This window comes from Gorilla gorilla, chromosome 20 (genome assembly GCF_029281585.2).
Source record: "Gorilla gorilla gorilla isolate KB3781 chromosome 20, NHGRI_mGorGor1-v2.1_pri, whole genome shotgun sequence".
Taxonomy (NCBI): domain Eukaryota; kingdom Metazoa; phylum Chordata; class Mammalia; order Primates; family Hominidae; genus Gorilla; species Gorilla gorilla.
This window is the reverse complement of record NC_073244.2, coordinates 38,719,501-38,737,181: the sequence shown is the minus strand read 5'-3', so window position 1 is coordinate 38,737,181 and position 17,681 is coordinate 38,719,501. Positions and strand designations below refer to the sequence as shown.

At 38.8% G+C, this 17,681-nt stretch overlaps 1 protein-coding gene across 1 annotated transcript in view; it reads right to left on the bottom strand.

The window, feature by feature from the left end:
- LOC101128828 (cyclin-Y-like protein 2) overlaps window positions 1-17,681 on the bottom strand; it is a 67,160-nt gene that overhangs the window by 7,110 nt on the left and 42,369 nt on the right. Inside the window, exons 5-7 of the mRNA XM_063701184.1 lie at window positions 15,348-15,448; window positions 8,202-8,321; window positions 3,862-4,028 (exon numbers count right to left, since the gene is read on the bottom strand). Of these exons, the coding sequence (XP_063557254.1) occupies window positions 3,862-4,028; window positions 8,202-8,312 (278 nt within the window). The 5' untranslated portion in view covers window positions 8,313-8,321; window positions 15,348-15,448. The remainder of the gene's footprint in view (window positions 1-3,861; window positions 4,029-8,201; window positions 8,322-15,347; window positions 15,449-17,681) is intronic.

The window sequence follows — 17,681 nt, the reverse complement described above, 5'->3', positions numbered from 1 at the left end:
ATATTTTCATGTATCTGTTTGCCATTTGTATGTATATTTTAAAGTTTTGAAACAGATCCTCACCCTATTACCCAGGTTGGAGAGTGGCACAATCACAGCTCACCACAGCCTTGACCTCCTGAGCGCCGGTAATTTTCCCATCTAGGCCTCCCTTGTAGCAGGAACCAGAAGCATTTTCCATCAGCAGCTAATGTGTCTTCTTTTGAGAAATGTTTATTCAGATCTTTTGCCCATTTTTAAATCAGATTATTAGTTTTTTTCCTACAGAGTTGTTTGCACTTCTCATATATTCTGGTAATTAATCCCTGGACAGATAGTTTGCAAATATCTTTTCCCAGTCTGTGGGTTGTCTCTTCACTTTGTTGTTTCCTTTGCTATGCATAAGCTTTTTAACTTGATGTGACTTCATTTGCCCATTTTTGTTTTGGTTGCCTGTGCTTATGGAGCATTAAAAAATCTTTTTCCAGTCCAATGTCTTCAAGAATATTCCTAATCTCTTATTTTAGTTTCATAGTTTGAGGTCTTAAATTTAAATCTTCAATGCATTTTGATTTGATTTTTGTATAAGGTGAGAAAAACTAGTTTCATTCTTCTGCATATGGATATCCAGTTTTCCCAGCACCATTTATTGAAGAGACCATCCTTTCCCCATTGTGTATTATTGGCGTCTTTGTTGAAAGCGAGTTCGCTGTGGACATATGGATTTGTTTCTGAGTTCTCTCTTCTGTCTCTTTGGTCTATGTGTCTGTTCTCATGCCAGTGCCATGCTGTTCTGGTTACTATAGTTGTAGAGTATCATTTGAAGTCAAACAATGTGACTCCTTCTGTTTTGTTTTTTTCATTTTTTCCTGAGAATAGCTTTGAATATTCTGTGTCTTTTGTGGTTCCATATAAATTTTAGGATTGTCTTTTCTATTTCTATGTCTATGAAGAATGTCATTGGTTCTTGCAGATATGTAGAGGTAGCACATTAGTGATCTTGGATTCGGTCTGGAAGAATTCTCTGCATTAGCAGCCAGAGACTCATTTCTTCCCTTACTTTCCCCCAAACAAAAAGAGTCTTTCTGTGCTGAGCTTTCTGGAGTTCGAAGATGAGTGATACAAGCACCCCTGTGGCCACTACACCTGGGACAGCACTGGGTCTGATCTGAAGCCCACACAGCACTGTGACTGCCCAAGGCTCCTACTGTAACAACTCCCTGGCTGCCAGCTACTTTGCTCTAAGCCCCAAGGCTCTACAATTAGCAGGTAGTGAAGCCAGAGAAGCCAGAGAGCTTAAGTGTAGTAAGTTCCCCTGGCCCCTGCATGGGTTCAGAGGTGCTGTCTGGGGGCTAGAGCTGGGGTTATAAACCTTAGATATCTACCTGGTGCTCTATTTTACTGTGACTGAGCTGGCACTAAAACCATCAAATACCTTTCCACTCTTCCCTCCCCATTACCCAGGCAGAGTAGTCTGTCCCCATGTTCACCAGCATCACAATCCCCTGGGGTGTACTGCCAGGTCACCACTGATGTTCACTAAGGCCCAAGGGCTCTCAGTCAGCTTGTGGTGAATGCTGCCTGGCCTGGAACTCACTCTTCAGGGCAGTGGGCTCCCCTCTGGCCCAGGGTAAGCCCAGAGATGCCATCCAAGAGCCAAGGCCTGAATCAGGGACCCCAACAGCCCACTTGGTGCTTTTCTCCACTGCGGCTGCTCTGGTGTCTAAGCTCAAGACAAAGTCCTCTGTACTCTTCCCTCAGATTTTCTCAAGCAGAAGTTGTCTCTCTTCATAACCACCACAGTTTGGAATGTGCTGGGTCACACATGAAGCCAGCAGATCTCTGAGGCTCAATAAAGGCCCATGACATGTACTACCTGCTTACGACTGCTGATTATTCAGGGTCCAAGAGCTCTTTAGTCAGAAAGTGATGAATCCTGCCCTTACTGACTCCTTCCCTTCAAGGCAGCAGGTTCCCTTCTGGCCCAGGGTTTGTCTAGAGGTATTATCCAAAAGCTAGGACCCAAAATGGGAGCCTCATGACTCTGACCAGTGCCCTCTCCTACTGTGGCTGAGCTAGTATCCAAGTTGCAAGACAAAGTCCTCTTTACTCTTTACTCTTCTCAAGCAGAAGAAAGAGGTCTCTGTCAGAGCTGTGAGCTACACTGCCTAGGATTGAAGGAGGGGTGGTACAGCACTCCCTGGGCTGCCCCATCTGCTGTCTCTCTAGGTCACATGCCCCCCAAATACACTGGCTCCAAGCCCAGCACAACACTCAGACTTGCCTAAGAGTTGCGGTCCTTGTGGCCTAGACAGTCTTTCAAGTTTATTAAGGACCCCAGAATACTTTATCCCACAGCAGTGAGGCTTTCCACAACTCAGTTTTCAGCCACTGGGATGGGTGATTCCCTTTAGGCTAGGGCTAGAAATGTTCCATCCGTGGGTGGGCACTGGCTGAGTTCCGCCCAGTTTTGCTTTCTGCTATGACAACGCAGCACTGAGTTCAATGCAAAGTCTCACACTGCTGTGCTCTCCCTTCCCCAAGCATGCAGATTCTCTTCTTGTCACATGGCCAATGCTAGGACATAAGGGAGGGCTGGCATCAGCAACTCAAGACTGTCTTTCCTCCCGTGTTCACTGCCTTTTTCAGTGATACAAAGTTTAAACCAGGTACTATAATTATTTAGCTATTTTTAGTTCTAATAAAGGTTTTTTTTATTTAGATAGTTACTCAATTTATTATGAGGAGAACAATTGGCAGAGACTTCTAATCAGCCGTCAAGCTCCACCTTTGTGATCACATACATTCTGGATGGCAGTCTTATCTGGAGTAATGGGCAAATGTAAAAAAACAAACTCTTGCCACTGCCTGTCATGATATTGATCTTCATATGCTGCTCAATGACAGCAACAGGTGTTCCTTTATATTTTCTTAAGTGTCACCCACATAGCTATTCTCACTGTCCTGTGGACATTGCTAGAGTGTTTGGTGGAAATGCCTCCCTCACTCACCCTGCTTACAAGCTCCAGGGCTCTTCCCTTTACAACAGTCGTAAGGCCAGACTGGAAGAAAGCCCCCATGAAGCCCATGTTTCAGTATCATGTTGGCACCGTCTATGAGCAACCCCATGACTCAGCAAGATTTCTCGCACTCTCCTTGGTAACTCAAGTCCCACAGATTGCTGCTGTGGTAGTATGAGTGCCCCAGGAGCCTCTTGAGTGTGGTGGGCATTGTGTGATGCCTGGGCAATTTTTTGCATACTGCCTCAAGGAAATACTGGAGCTGCAAACTCATCAACCCAATTTCTAAACACATGCAACACTCCTAATGGGGAGGGCACAGGGATCTGTGGCTATTCTGCATCTCAAGGTTTCTATAAAAAAACAGACATTTAAATAAAAGGGAGAAAACATCAGCAAAAGCAAATACACAATGTGTGACTGAGGCTGAGGCTATAACTTCTCCATAGTCCAGAGGCCCTAGACCTTAAGAGTGGCCAATTATTTCAACAGCCAGTCATGTGTCCCTTAAAAAGAGACTGGAACTTACAGACAGCTTCTAAAAAGCCATAAAGATATTTACTGTACCATGCTGTTCTGGTAGTGCACTTGTGAAGTATTTGCCAAAAACCACCAGAAAAATACTTTGCCATGTATGAGCAGAGCAGATTATTACAACAGTAACTCACCAAGACCTACCCATTAACAGTGAAAAGATATGAACTTTTATACTAAAGCTGGATAGAAAGAAGTATGTGGTTTTATGTGTTTTCCTTATCTGCACACTGTAGCCTTTAAAAATATGTCTTAAAGTGTTACGTTTATGGGAGCAAATAAGGTAATGAAAATGGTTAGAAAGTTCACAAAAACCTTAGAAACTCACATGTCTTCAATGCTAGTGTTCACAAAGAGCCTGCAGTATTCCCTATTCCATATAGTCACATCTTTCCAAACTTTGGAGGTGAGAAGAATGGCTCCCATGACAATCCTCTTCCAGTTGGTCGGGCAAAGGTCTATCTCCGCATAACTTAAGAGTCTTTCTATGTAAATCTGCAAAATAGAGCACTGGCCTTTGATTTAGTTCACTTTAAATGCTGTGATAAGAACTCTTTTGAATGACAGATTTCTTCTGGTTTTGACCAGAAAGTGTCTTTTATTCTTATGCTCTACATACTTTGCTTGGTCAGGCAAAGCAAGAGACCACATTACAATCATAGGTCAGATACTTCTGCTGCCTACTCTGCCTATGGGAATTTCCAGCCGAATTTTGGTGACAAGAATGCCTGCATATGTCAGCCAAGGCCACCATGAAGAGAGGCAGTGTCATCATCTTCACCCTCATAAAAGGCAGCTCACACTAAGGACCAGTGTGGATTGAAGTTGTTCAGGAAATACTCAAGTGCCTACCAAATGTAATGTCTCATACCTAGCTGGGAGATAGATAGAAATTCTACAGGTATGTCAAGCTTGAATATGTAAAACCCATGTGATAGTGAGCAAATGTTAATCTCCTTTTCACAAAAACCCTTTTTGTGGTGCCAGCTTAAAAAACTGCTGGTCAAGAGAGCCTCCCAGTGGCCGCTGTGCAGAACAGCATGGCAGGTGCAGGTCTCCGGGGTTGTAAAACATTCTCAATAGTCAGTTGCTTGATAAAAAACACATGTGTAAAAAAGAATGGTCCTCCTCTCAGCCCCTATTTTCCCATCTTCATGATCACTTCATGAAAATTTATTCTCTCTTACGTCCTGCAACTTAGTCAATTCTGTTGGTTTAAAGGTGGAAACAGCTGCCAGTTTCTGCATCCCTGGGATTCCTCTAAGCCTGCCGAGTAGTTTGTGAGACAATCTCATGAATTAGCACGTTTGATAGTTTACATTTATCAAACATCTGCTTTACAAAGAATTGGGCAGAGTGAACAGCTGAGTAAAGATTAAAGGTGAGCTGTGAGGAGGTGTTACCTCAGAGGGTGCTCTGCGGAAGAGTACGTCTGTGAGCTACCTGAACTCTTTATGTCAAAACAAAGGGAAAAAGTTTATTTTATATGAGTTTATTTCTTGTCTGAAGGTTATGATCATCAGCTCAGATGTAGAAGTGTTTTCCCCACTGATGCCAACTTTTCTCAGTGCAGTTGATCCCATTCCACTTTTGCAGAACACTGTTCCTACAATCACCTCTTTTTGAAGATTTTGTGCCTCTCTACTAGTGATTTTCCCCAATCTAACTGTGTTTCCTTTGTTCCCATCTCACTCCCCACTACTCCTCCAGCTGTGTCATCTCATTGGTGCTTACAGCACCATGCCCTCATGCCAGCTCCTCATCTTCCATCTCTCCTTAATGTACGCTGCCTGCCCCACTGACATTACTCTTCCAACACTTCTCTTGCCTAGGTTTCTGGTGCCTTCACACTTACAAACTGGAAGTCTCCAGCCCAACAGTCAACTCCCCAAGCCTTTTCTAATCTTGTACAGGACATTGCCATCTGCCTAGCTGCTGGGGCCAAATACCTGCATTTGAGTTACCCTTCTGCAATGTCTCCAATGCCTGTTATGTCTGCCTTCACTGGTAGTCTGCCTGGGTTGATTATGAGCCAGAGTCTCTCATTGCTCACCTGTATCACTCTAATTGCTTTTTAGCCCTCTTCTCTGCCTCCAATCTGCCTCCCAACCATGGCCTACTTTCCCCAAAGCAGTCACCATAACCTCTTTATTAACAGCACTCACTTCCCTGCTCAAGATCTACATGAGTCCCCTATAAAACTGGAATAAAACCTTAACATCTTCCTATGGCCTGAAGCCAAAAGGCCCTGTGAGCTGTGGCCCTGCCTGTGTGGCCTTATGTCCACTGCTTCCCTTATTCCTCACTCTGACCACACTGGTCACCTTGCTGTTTGTTCTGTGAACACATGTGAAACACATTCCTGTCTCTGCTGCCTGTAATGCCAGCACTCCTTCCCTTCACTGCTTTGGTCAGGTCACTGTTCAAATGTTGGCTCTCTAGAGATACTCTTCCTTATCATTCTATCTAAAGTACTGAGCACCCCAACACTCTGAATCCCTTTATCCTGCTTCCTCTTCCTGCTATTTGACACTACCTGAAAAACTACTTGTGTCTCACTAGAACATAAGCTCATAAAGGCAAGAACTGTGTTCAACCTGTCCTCCCTTCTACCCCAGCACTTAGAAGAGTGACACAGAGTCAGTATCCAGTGAGTGTTTATGGAATGAGTCACTTCTCGGCAGCATTCGGCACTGTGACCACAGCCTCTTTTAACTCTTTTATTACCCTTTCCTGCTTTTCCTCCTCCCATTCTAGTAGCTACTCCTCTGGGGGCCTGTCCTTTACTCACTATAAGTCCTTACAGACCTATCGTCTCTCAGTTTTCTTTATCTTTTTTAAGACAGGGTCTAACTTTGTTGCCCGAGCTGCAGTGCAGTGGGATGATCATGATTCGCTGCAGTCTCCACCTCCTGGCTCAAGTAATCTCCCTGCCTCAGTCTACCATGTACCTGGGGCCACAGGCATGTGCCATAATGGCTGGCTAATCTCTTTCTTTTTTTGTAGAGATGGGGCCTCACCTTATTGTCAAGGCTATTCTAGAACTCCTAAGCTCAAGCAATCCTCTTGTCGTGGCCTCCCACAGTGCTGGGATTACAAGGGTGAACCACCACACCTGGCTTTATTTTTTCTTTTCTTAAGATATGGGTTCTCACCATGTGGCCTAGGCTGGACTCAAACTACTGGGCTCAAGTAATCCCCCCCAGCTCAGCCTCCCAAGTAGCTGGGACTAAAAGTATGAACCCACCATGCCTGGCTTGTCCAATTTTATTCTACACACTTACTCTGCATTTGAACAGCTGCTATTACTCTTCACTCTGCATCTCTACCACAAATTCATGCTCTAGTCCTGTATATCCAAATGATGACTAGACACTGCTACTCTGCTATCTAAAAGGCACATCTAGCTTAGCCTGAGTACAAAACTCTCCCTTTTCCAATCCAGCTTTCCCCCCAGCATCATCTATCTGTCTAAATCCGGAAGCACCGCTCCTGCTTGCTTCCCTCCAGCATGTGCTAAGAGTTCCAAATGACTTGCAGCTCCTCGAAAAGGCCTGTGTCTGGTCCAGCACCCATTGAGGGCTTTGACTCAAGTGCACATCAGAAGCCTTCTCTCCTAAACTCTAATTGAATGGTAAATAAGTAAGTATTGACCTAAGTATTCTTTCCTTCCCAGCCATGCAGTTCACTTTCCTCTATAGGTTGACTGTGAAGAGGGGTAAAACAATTTCAACAATTTGAATAGAATTTATTATTAACATTTTTACAATAGGAATTCTGTAGGGATGATGTAAATGTAAGGAAACAGCTATGGCTTGGAAGACTAACGAGCAAAGCTTGTGCCCCAGGCCTACTGGAACCACATTCCTGGGCAATTTCATAAGCAGGCACAAGTGATCAGCAGGGGTAGATTAAGACTCATGGCCCAAGGAACAGAGACGACACGGCAGCAGCTGTCAATCACAGCCTGCATGAGAACTGCCTGAGGAATGCAGCCTGGGACTCAACTCAGAGCTCCACTGGAATCCGTCTCCTTACTGCTCCCCATCCCAACACCTCCGCCTGCCTTGCATGTGTGCACACTGCATATGCACTGATGTGTGGGGGGGAAATCAGAAATCTTTCCCGCTGCTTTTAATAGCAATGGTTCTATTATGAAAAACGCAATGGCAACATTTTAAGCTGTAATGATGATTCAACTCGAATGTGTGTATTTACTTTGCTTTCATAAGTTTCTCTTAAAGTTTGTATAATAATTTCAGAAGCCAACTTTTTTTTTATTATTATTTTTTTTAGGCAGAGTTTTGCTGTGTCACCCAGGCTGGAGTGCAATGGGGAGATCTTGGTTCATTGCAACCTCTGCCTCCCAGATTCAAGCAATTCTCCTGCCTCAGCCTCCTGATTAGCTGGGATTACAGGCATCCCCCACCACACCTGGCTAATTTTTGTAATTTTTAGTAGAGTTGGGTTTTCGCCATGTTGGCCAGGCTGGTTTCAAACTCCTGACCTCAGGTAATCTACCCGCCTCAGCCTCCCCGCAAAGTGTTGAAATTACAGGTGTGAGCCACCACGCCCAGCCCAGAAGCCAACTTTTATTTAAAAACAGCACCATACCCTGTGTACAAGTACCAACTTCTAAAAATGCTTTATAAATAAGAAATATCTTACCAAAGTTACTATTGCAAATTCAGCTGTTAGGTTTGTGGCTTTAAAAAGAACATGGACAAATCTGTAAATAAACTTGTGTTCAGGAACATACTCAAAGTATTCCTTTGGCATCTTTTCTTGCTGAAAGAAGAAAGGATGTGATGTAAGTATCCGTTGGAAAAAAAAATGAAGTATTCTTAAGACAGCAATATTCATACTTGTGCCTGTGTGTCACTTAGAACAATTTGGATTGGGGAGATGTCTTTTAGTTTCTAAAATACGAACAGTGGAATCTTAAGATACTATAATGATTCAATACTCATCAACATTCAGTGAAAAAAATGGGCTCAAGCTCAGAAAATTTTTATGTTCCTTTCTAGTCTTTTTCCCATAGAATTCTATAAAAATGTAAACTACTTTTAGGCTTTAAAGTCTTACTTACTGACAATAATTCATTCTCCTCTGCAACAAACTTTGAAAAAACACATTTAGTTTTCTGTAATCATAAGGCTCTAAGGTTGCACTATTCAATACAACGGTCACTAGCCACATGTGGCTATTATGTACCTGAGGAAGTACACTTTTAATTTGTACACCATTTATTTAAATTTACATTGTTTTTTTATTTCTATTCACAGAAATCATGTATATGTGTTAAAGGCATTTACAAAAATGTATATTGTTTGATGCTACTGACAATTATCTTTTTAAAAGATACATTTTCTGTTATTTGGATTATATATTTACTCTCATTAGCTCACTAATTAACCAGAGCTGCAGGTCATTTCTTATTCCAGCACATCCTTTTTATAACACTTCTTAAATAAGACGATTAGATGCAACATGGCATGGGGAAGAAGACTTAAAAATGTCTTTGACTTCAGTGTGAAACAAACACAAGTCTATGAGAAAAATACGGCCTCAATAAAAGTGATACAGTGAGTGGATGTAATTGCTCGTCAAACATATCGAGGGATTTATCTGCATCTCTATAAAGTAAAAATGTGCATTTAAGAAATTAATTCAGAAATGATTAATATATTTACTAAACATGTCTGTTTAGTAAAATAATGCCTCCTGTGTGTTTTGCTGTTTTGCTTCACCAAGGCAAACTGTTTTACAAATCCTTCTCCTGGAGCCTGACCTTCAGAGGGTCTCCTGGACTCTTCTTACTCAGCACATCAAGTCCTGTGAAGTCTTTTATTACAGTAACCAGTCAGAATTGCCAGTAAGTACTGACCCTCCCTAACAGGCCATGGTAATGAACCTGTTGTATTTTCACTCCTCTAACCTGACATTGGAACACAAGAATGTTTTAGAAAGCAGTAGTAATGGGCAGTAAAGTCTTTAGAACTTTAATAAACGTGAATATGGCCGGGCGCGGCGGCTCATGCCTGTAATTCCAGCACTTTGGGAGGCCAAGGCAGGCAGATCACGAGGTCAGGAGATCGAGACCATCCTAGCCAACATAGTGAAACACCGTCTCTACAACAAATACAAAAAAAAAAAAAAAAAAACTGGCTGGGCATGATGGCACGTGCCTGTAGTCCCAGCTACTCAGGAGGCTGAGACAGGAGAATCGCTTGAACCCAGGAGGCGGAGGTTGCAGTGAGCCAAGATAGTGCCACTGCACTCCCGCCTGGGTGACAAAGACAGACTCCGTCTCAAAAAAAAAAAATAAATAAAATAAAATAAAATAAATAAATAAATAAATAAATGTGAATGAGATTCAGATTTCCTAGTCTTTTTCTCTTAATAATTACTAATTAAAAAGTATTAATAATAATATAATAATTACTATCAATTACTGATAATAGTATAATTATTCTCTTTATCATCATTTTCTCTGTATTAGATTCTCATGATATATTTATGTATTTTAAGTAGTTTGAATTAAAAACTTAATCTGTCTGTTTATTTTCAAACAGGCCAGTCTTTGATGAACTTAAGACGTTAATACAACTAATACATTTTGCCTGTTTAATAAACCAATGGTTCTTGCAATGTGCTTTGTGGACCTCTGGAGATCCCCTAGACCATTTTTCATGAGGCCCAAGCAGTCAAAACTGTTCTGATAAAAATACTATTTCAGCCTGAGATATGGAATCAACATAAATGCCCATCAATATTAGACTGTATAAAAAATGTGGTACATATATACCATGGAATACTATGCAGGCCATTTTTCATGAGGCCCAAGCAGTCAAAACTGTTCTGATAAAAATACTGTTTCAGCCTGAGAAAACTGATTAAAAATAAAAAATAAATTAAGATAATTTTTAAAAGGATATGAAGGCATTGCCTGCTTTCTCACTGTGACACTTGCCATGATTTTATAAAAGCAAAAGTGGGTGAAATAGCTGGTTTTTCAGCATAAATCAAGGTTTCTCAGCATAAATCAAGGTGATCAAATTACACTAGAAGTCATTCTATTCTCCACAGCCCCTTACAGTTAAACAAGAGAGCCTGATTTAGTTAAGAATGTCTTTGATGAAGCAGTAAAAATTAATGGTATTATTAAATCTTTGCCTTCCTATTTAATACTCTGAATAAGTGGAAAGTTAACAAGAAGCACTTCTTCTTACTGCAGTATGGTTGTGTTAAGAAAAAGAAACAATGATTTAAATGTAAACTGAATAATCACTTTTTTAAATAAAATATTGTTTTTATTTAAAAGTACAACTGACTATCATTCTCAAAAGTGAATAAAGTAAGCCTTTTACATCAATGAAAAATAAGTGTTCCCCTATTGGTGAAAGTGTAAATTAGTTCAACCATTGTGGAAGACAGTCTGGAGATTCCCCAAAGACCTACAGACAGAATTACCATTCAACCGATCAATCCCATTACTGTCTATATACCTAAAAGAATATAAATCATTCTATCATAAAGTCACATGCACACATAGGCTTACTGTAGCACTATTCACAAAAGCAAAGATATGAAATCAACATAAATGCCCATCAATGTTAGACTGTATAAAGAAAATGTGGTACATATATACCATGGAATACTACGCAGTCATAAAAAGAACAAGATCATGTCCTTTGCAGGAATATGAATGGAACTGGAGGCCATCATCCTTAGCAAACTAACACAAGAATAGAAAACCAAATATCACATGTTCTCATTGGTAAGTGAGAGCTAAATGATGGGAACACATTAACACATGGAAGGGAACAACCCACACTGAAATCTTTTGGAGGGTAGATGGTGAGAAGAGGAAGAGGATCAGAAAAAATAACTAATGGGTACTAGGCTTAATACCCGGGCAAAGAAATAATATGTACAACAAATCCCCATGACACAAGTTCACCTATGTAACAAACCTGCACATATACCCATGAACTTAATATAAAAGTTAAACAAAAAAAGAGAATAACTCTTCTCAATGATAATAGTCAAGCTTTCAGGCTAAAACCCAGAACTTTGGAAAACGCACTCCTACTGTAAACTCGACAGCTTCTCAATACTTAAAGAGCTCTTAATAAGACATGGTGATACTAACAAAAGTGAGTTTTTGACACAACAAAACATAAACCATTATTTCCCAAATAACCAATGAATACTATTACACAAGGAAGCATGGGGGAAAGACCCATTTACTACACAAGAAAAATCAGTGAGTATTGATGGAATAAATGTATTGATATGCAAAATTCCCCTGTAACTAAGAAACTAGTTACAGGGGAATTTTGAGGTAGTATTAAAGAACACTCACAATTATCTAAAAGCATTAAAGATACACCTTTTAATAAGTACATATTTGCAAAAAGCTTGATCATCTTATTGCTTCTCTAAAAATATTGTGAAGGGAATCCATCTGTCTTCTATTATGCCAAACTTTAGAGGTTTACAATAATATTAATGCATGACACACTTTTTACTCAACTTTTTATTGTAGAGAAGTTATTTTTCTTTAAAAAATGCTATTTATGTTAACGATATAGCTTTCAGAAAATATTTTTGTTGTCACAACCTGGGTTATTGCTTACTACTGACATCTAGTGGGTAAAGGCCATCAATGCTGCTAAACTTCCTGTAATGCACCAACAAAGCATTTATTTCCTCACAACAAAGCATTATCTAGCTCAAAGTATCAATAGTGCTGAGGTAGCAAAATCCAAGCCAGAAGCAGATTTTTAAAAAATCTCAATTTTAATTTCTTACACAGTATATAAACACAGATTCTTTAGGATTCTCAATAAGTTAGGACTTAAAGAGTCTCAAGGGTGAAAGAAAACACAAATAATATGCTTCAATATTTTAGTAGGCACAATACAGCTTATGGTGTCTATAGCTATGAACTAACACTGAGATTGATATTATAAAAAGGAATGAGTTGGAATAACAGGAAAGGTTTTAAAAGAGCTCACCTTTTCTTCATGTGATAATATATTGCTAAGGCCATACTACGGAAAGAGAAAAAATCATAACAATGGATTTTATCATTTGTTGGGTCTAAAAACTTTTTTTAAAAGGGGGGAGGAAGAAATTATCCCAGTGGCCCTGAAATTTAAATCTTCTACTTCAGAACAGTACCATTAGGGCACTATATTCTTGTTTTAGTTTTTTGTCTTTTAACAAAAATACGAGGATCAAAATGCTAGGCAATACACTGTTAGAAGACATGTTTCTGTTGATGATTATAATATATAAAAATAACATGTTTCCCTGTTAGATGCTCTTCTACCCACAAAACCTTTCATCCCATGCAGTTTATACCTATGTGTACATATGCTTAAATTTAAGACATACAGTAGTGTTTTTTTTAAGTTGTTAGGCCCTGCACTTTAGTTGATTTAATTAACTATCTCCTACCCATCCGTGTTTTATTATTTCCTAAAAATTAATGATAAAAGTGTTTTATACCAAATTAAATCATTTACAATAACTTTTGCATAATTCATGTTAGTAAACCTAGGTACACACAAAATCAGTGACAGCTTTCTGAAAATAAGCAGTGCTAACGATAATGCAGCATAACACTACACAGTATAATATTAAGGGCAGGTACTTTCAATTAGTTTAAATGAAATATTTATGAACAAGTAAAACTCTTCAGATATATGTTACTGTATTCTTAAGTTGTCTACAGACACTGTGTATTAGGAAACATAAGTTATGTTTTTCCATGTGCCCACAGCATCTAAAATGAGGCTCAAATAATTGAGGGAAGGCAAATCTGAATTTAACAATAGGTCTATATAATATTAGCATGTTTTTAAAAGCCTGTAACATTAGTATCTAAGATGGCTATGTCTATAGTGCTTCAAGAAGTTTTTAATCTCTAAAATAATTTTAAAATCACAGAATGTGAAGTTACCTGCTGAAAAGGACCAATGATCTAAATGACATTGAATCCAACACCATTTTACAGATAAGAAAAAGAATGTTTAAAATTGACTTGCCCAAGGTCCCACCAAATAGGAGCAGCTTGTTGTCCTAAATTCAAATCAGGCAGTAGCTCTCAAACTTTGCTGCACGTTGGAATCACCTGAAGAGCTTTAAAAACTGCCTTCTTTTTAACATGAGACATTTTGATTTAATTAGCATTGTGTATAACTTTGAACATCAGGGTGGCTGTTAAAATTTCCCAAGTGATTCCAATGTACAGCAGGGTTTCCGAATGATTGAGTTGGGGTTCAAAGCAGAATCTTCTGAGATGCTTTTATCCATATAAGAATGCCTCACATCCATCCCTATTTTCTTAAAAGTCTTCTGAGTGCCTAGAGTTGAAGGAGAGGTGGAGGTAGGAAGAGGCATGTGATTGCAGACATATATTTTAAGAAAACTTGTGTAAGTAATCAAATGTGGTCCATGCATTCCATTGAGAACAATGCTCTACTCACCTATATAAAACATTTTCCAAAATCTGTTCATAAACCCATTTTGCCCTATTAATTTGCTCAATAAGCCTTTATGTTACCAATAGTGAATATACCAAGTGATCATTTCTCAAACTTGCTGACAGAAAATTAAAACTTACTACACTTCCAAAAGTAGAATTCTAAAAATTTAGAATGATGGAGGAAAAAACATAAACTTTATGAATACTTGTTTGAGCAAGATTAATCTTTAAAACTACTTTTGAATTGTATACTAACATATTACAATCTTTTGAATAGAAGCCAGGGACTCTAGCCAAAGTACAATAATTTTTTTTCCCAAGGGTTGAATACAGAAGTTTAGGGATTACTTAATAGGTCACAAAGCTTAAGACTTTAGACAGAGTTTGAGTCAAGTTTTTGCTGAAACACAATTTTATCTCAACCACTGTTAGAAGTGAGGTAGAAAAGTGACATTATCATGAGTGTAAACTTCCTACTTTTAATTAAAATAGAAGTTACTGACAATTGGTTTGGCTAGGAAAGCTAGTGCATTAGAAACAAAATTGTTTATAAGCTAGCTATGTTTATAGAATGAAAAGTAAAACTGACAACCATCCTCTTGTGAAGAAAAAGAAGTACAATGAAAGATAAAGATATTAATATTCTAAATTAGCACTTTCCAAACTGTGTTCTAAAACTGTGTTCCAAAAATTAAACGCTCATAATCCAAGCAGATGATAATGATGTTCTCTAGACAACCCCAACACAGCTGGTGGTGTTGTTGTTGCTTTTAAAATAAACTTGAAAGGCTTGTCTTAGGTTGTTCTAAAAGTGCATCTTCACTTGTGCCCTATGAGGTGTTCATGCAAAATGAAGGGAAGTCAAATGCAGATACACTGCGGTGCCAGTAGAGAAAAAGTTGTTCCTTCTTCCAAGATTAATGTCAAAACTAGTACACATTGATTGATTTAGGCCTGTAACTCATAAGAAACCTTTTTTTGGGGGGAAAACATCCTGTAAAGGACACCTATCTTATTCATTGTATTCAACATTGTCATAAGGCATAAAAGCATCAAATAAATAACTATACTTTTCCAGGGATTGATTATTTGCTAACTAATTTCCCCTTCCAATGTGAAGTCTAAAGTTAAAGGAGAAACTGAAAATTAGTATTTTTTTGAAAACTAATATATAGAATCAGAAATCAATATATAGTTGACACCAGTTTCTTAAACTGATTGCCCAAAAGGACAATCAAACGGCTGAAATAACTGAGGATGGCTAGGATGATCTTAGAATAAGGGGCTGTGTCCCTTGACATCATAGGTGTACTCACAATTTTACTATGATTGTAAGATGAGGCTGGTTGGCTGTGCTGTCATCTAGGTATATGGTTGAACACGAGCTGTACTTTTTAGTAAAATGCTTAGTAGATACCTGAAGGGGAAGGGAAATAGAAGAAAACATCACAGTAAGTTAAACCTGTAAAAGTGTATTTTTTCCCATTGGTTAAAATGTCAAATGACAAAGTACTAAGGTACTTCTTACACTTCGTGAACTGAGTGTGGACTCATGTGCACTCCATGGGAAACCCATTGGAGGCTCTTAAATTCAATAGAGGATGTTTGAGAAATGGGTTATAAAAGGCTGCTCTTAATATGGTACCTATCATCAGACCTGGCAAGCGTCTATTGTGAATTCCCCTTTATAAATGAGAAATGTTTAAGATGTCAGTGTTTTTAAAGCAATATAAAGCAGCTGAGATTTTCTATTATTTACTTACCGCAATAAGCTGTAATGCATTAAATAATATTGGCACAAGAGCATTTTATTGCAATGAATGAAGACTAATGCTACATTACTAAGTTACTAATCCTAAATGTAATATTCCAGGAGACAGTGGGACAAAACAAGTGTTTTAGATTCAGAGGCTCTGTGCGCCAGGGCTGCTCCATAACCAACAACAGAGAAAGCCATAGCATTCTCTAGTCCTGTTTTCTTACATAGAAGATAAAAAGACTATCACTTTAATATTCTCTTACATCCTGAAAACAGATAACAAAGACAACTCTACGAATTTAACTTTCACTTCATGTTTCAATAAGACTGCCAGGACATCACTCAAATGAGACTCTCGGAGAATACTTTCCATTCATTTCCAAAGTTGATTCATTTTATTCTACAAGTCATTTGACCTGCGCATAGGCATTTTCCTGCCACACAGTTTCCTGCTGCTCTCTGCTTAGGATTCTTTTTCTTTGTCCCAGCAAACTTGACCCATTTACCCTCTGGGATTCCTTTGCCAGCAACCACACCACAAAATATTTCCATTTTTGTAAACTAGTCAGTCTAATTCACAACTTGTCACATGATACCAATTCTTACAGAGTATTCCCCTCATAAGAAAGTAGGTCTTTCCAAGGAAGGGAGAGTCCTTTCTTCTCTACCTGGAGATGCTGAGCACAGAATTTTGGACAAGTTTAAAAGTTCAATAAATGCTTGACAAATTAATTAAATCAGTTCCAATTTGGAAGATAAATCTTACTATATTTAATTATATCAAATGCAGTAACAATTTACCATTTATAGGTATTATTTCAGGTAGTCAAAACTAGAAAGGAACAAATTATCTTCATTCAGTCAGCATAAATACCAAGAATATAAAATTTTACAAACTTTAACATGAAATGGAAGGTGTTACTTAGTATTCTTAAGGTTGAATAATGAAGACTAGAAAATCATCATACCTCATAGTTTAGTAAGCCAAAACCAAAACATTACCATCAAAGGTCCAGTATCTGTTGAACTCCTATACTGACTTTTTTTCATTGTACCTGCTGCCTTTTGTTTTAGCCCATTGAAAATTCTAAAGTTTACTTCTGTCTCTCTCCTTTTTGGGAGGACAAATTTTAGGTATTTTTCAAAGAATTAACTTTTTTTTTGAGACAGAGTCTCACTTTGCTGCCTAGGCTGGAGTGCAATGGCACAATCAGAGCTAACAGCAGCCTCAAACTCCTGGGCTCAAGTAATCTGCTGCCTTAGCCTGCTGAGTAGGTGAGACAACAGGGACATGCCACCATGCCTGGCTAATTTGTTTTTTAATGTTTTTGTAGAGATGCAGTCTTGCTATGTTGACCATGCTAAAAATGAACACATTTTAATTTAATACTTCTAACACTTTGGGCATTAATGAAAACAGCTCCATTTATAGTGTGAAGTAATGGAACAATATGGTAGGGTATAAAATTTGAATAGGAATACTAAACAAGGGCTGGCCACAGTGGCTCACACCTATAATCCCAGCACTTTGAGAGACCAAGGCAGGCAGATCACTTGAGGTCAGGAGTTTGAGACCTGCCTGGCCAACATGGTGAAACCCTGTCTCTACTAAAATTTAGCCAGGTACAGTGGTGGGCGCCTGTAATCCCAGTTACTCAGGAGGCTGAGGTGGGAGAATCGCTTGAACCTGGGACATGGAGATTGCAGTGAGGTGAGATTGTACCACTGCACTCCAGCCTGAATGATAGAGTGAGACCTTGTCTCAGAAATAAAAAGAAAATTTAAAAAGGCCCTGGTAGAAAAGTATAATAAGTTTATTATAAATATATAAGTAAAATTCTCTGGATTAATATTAATTATATTGAAATTAAATTATAATTTACACTTTAAA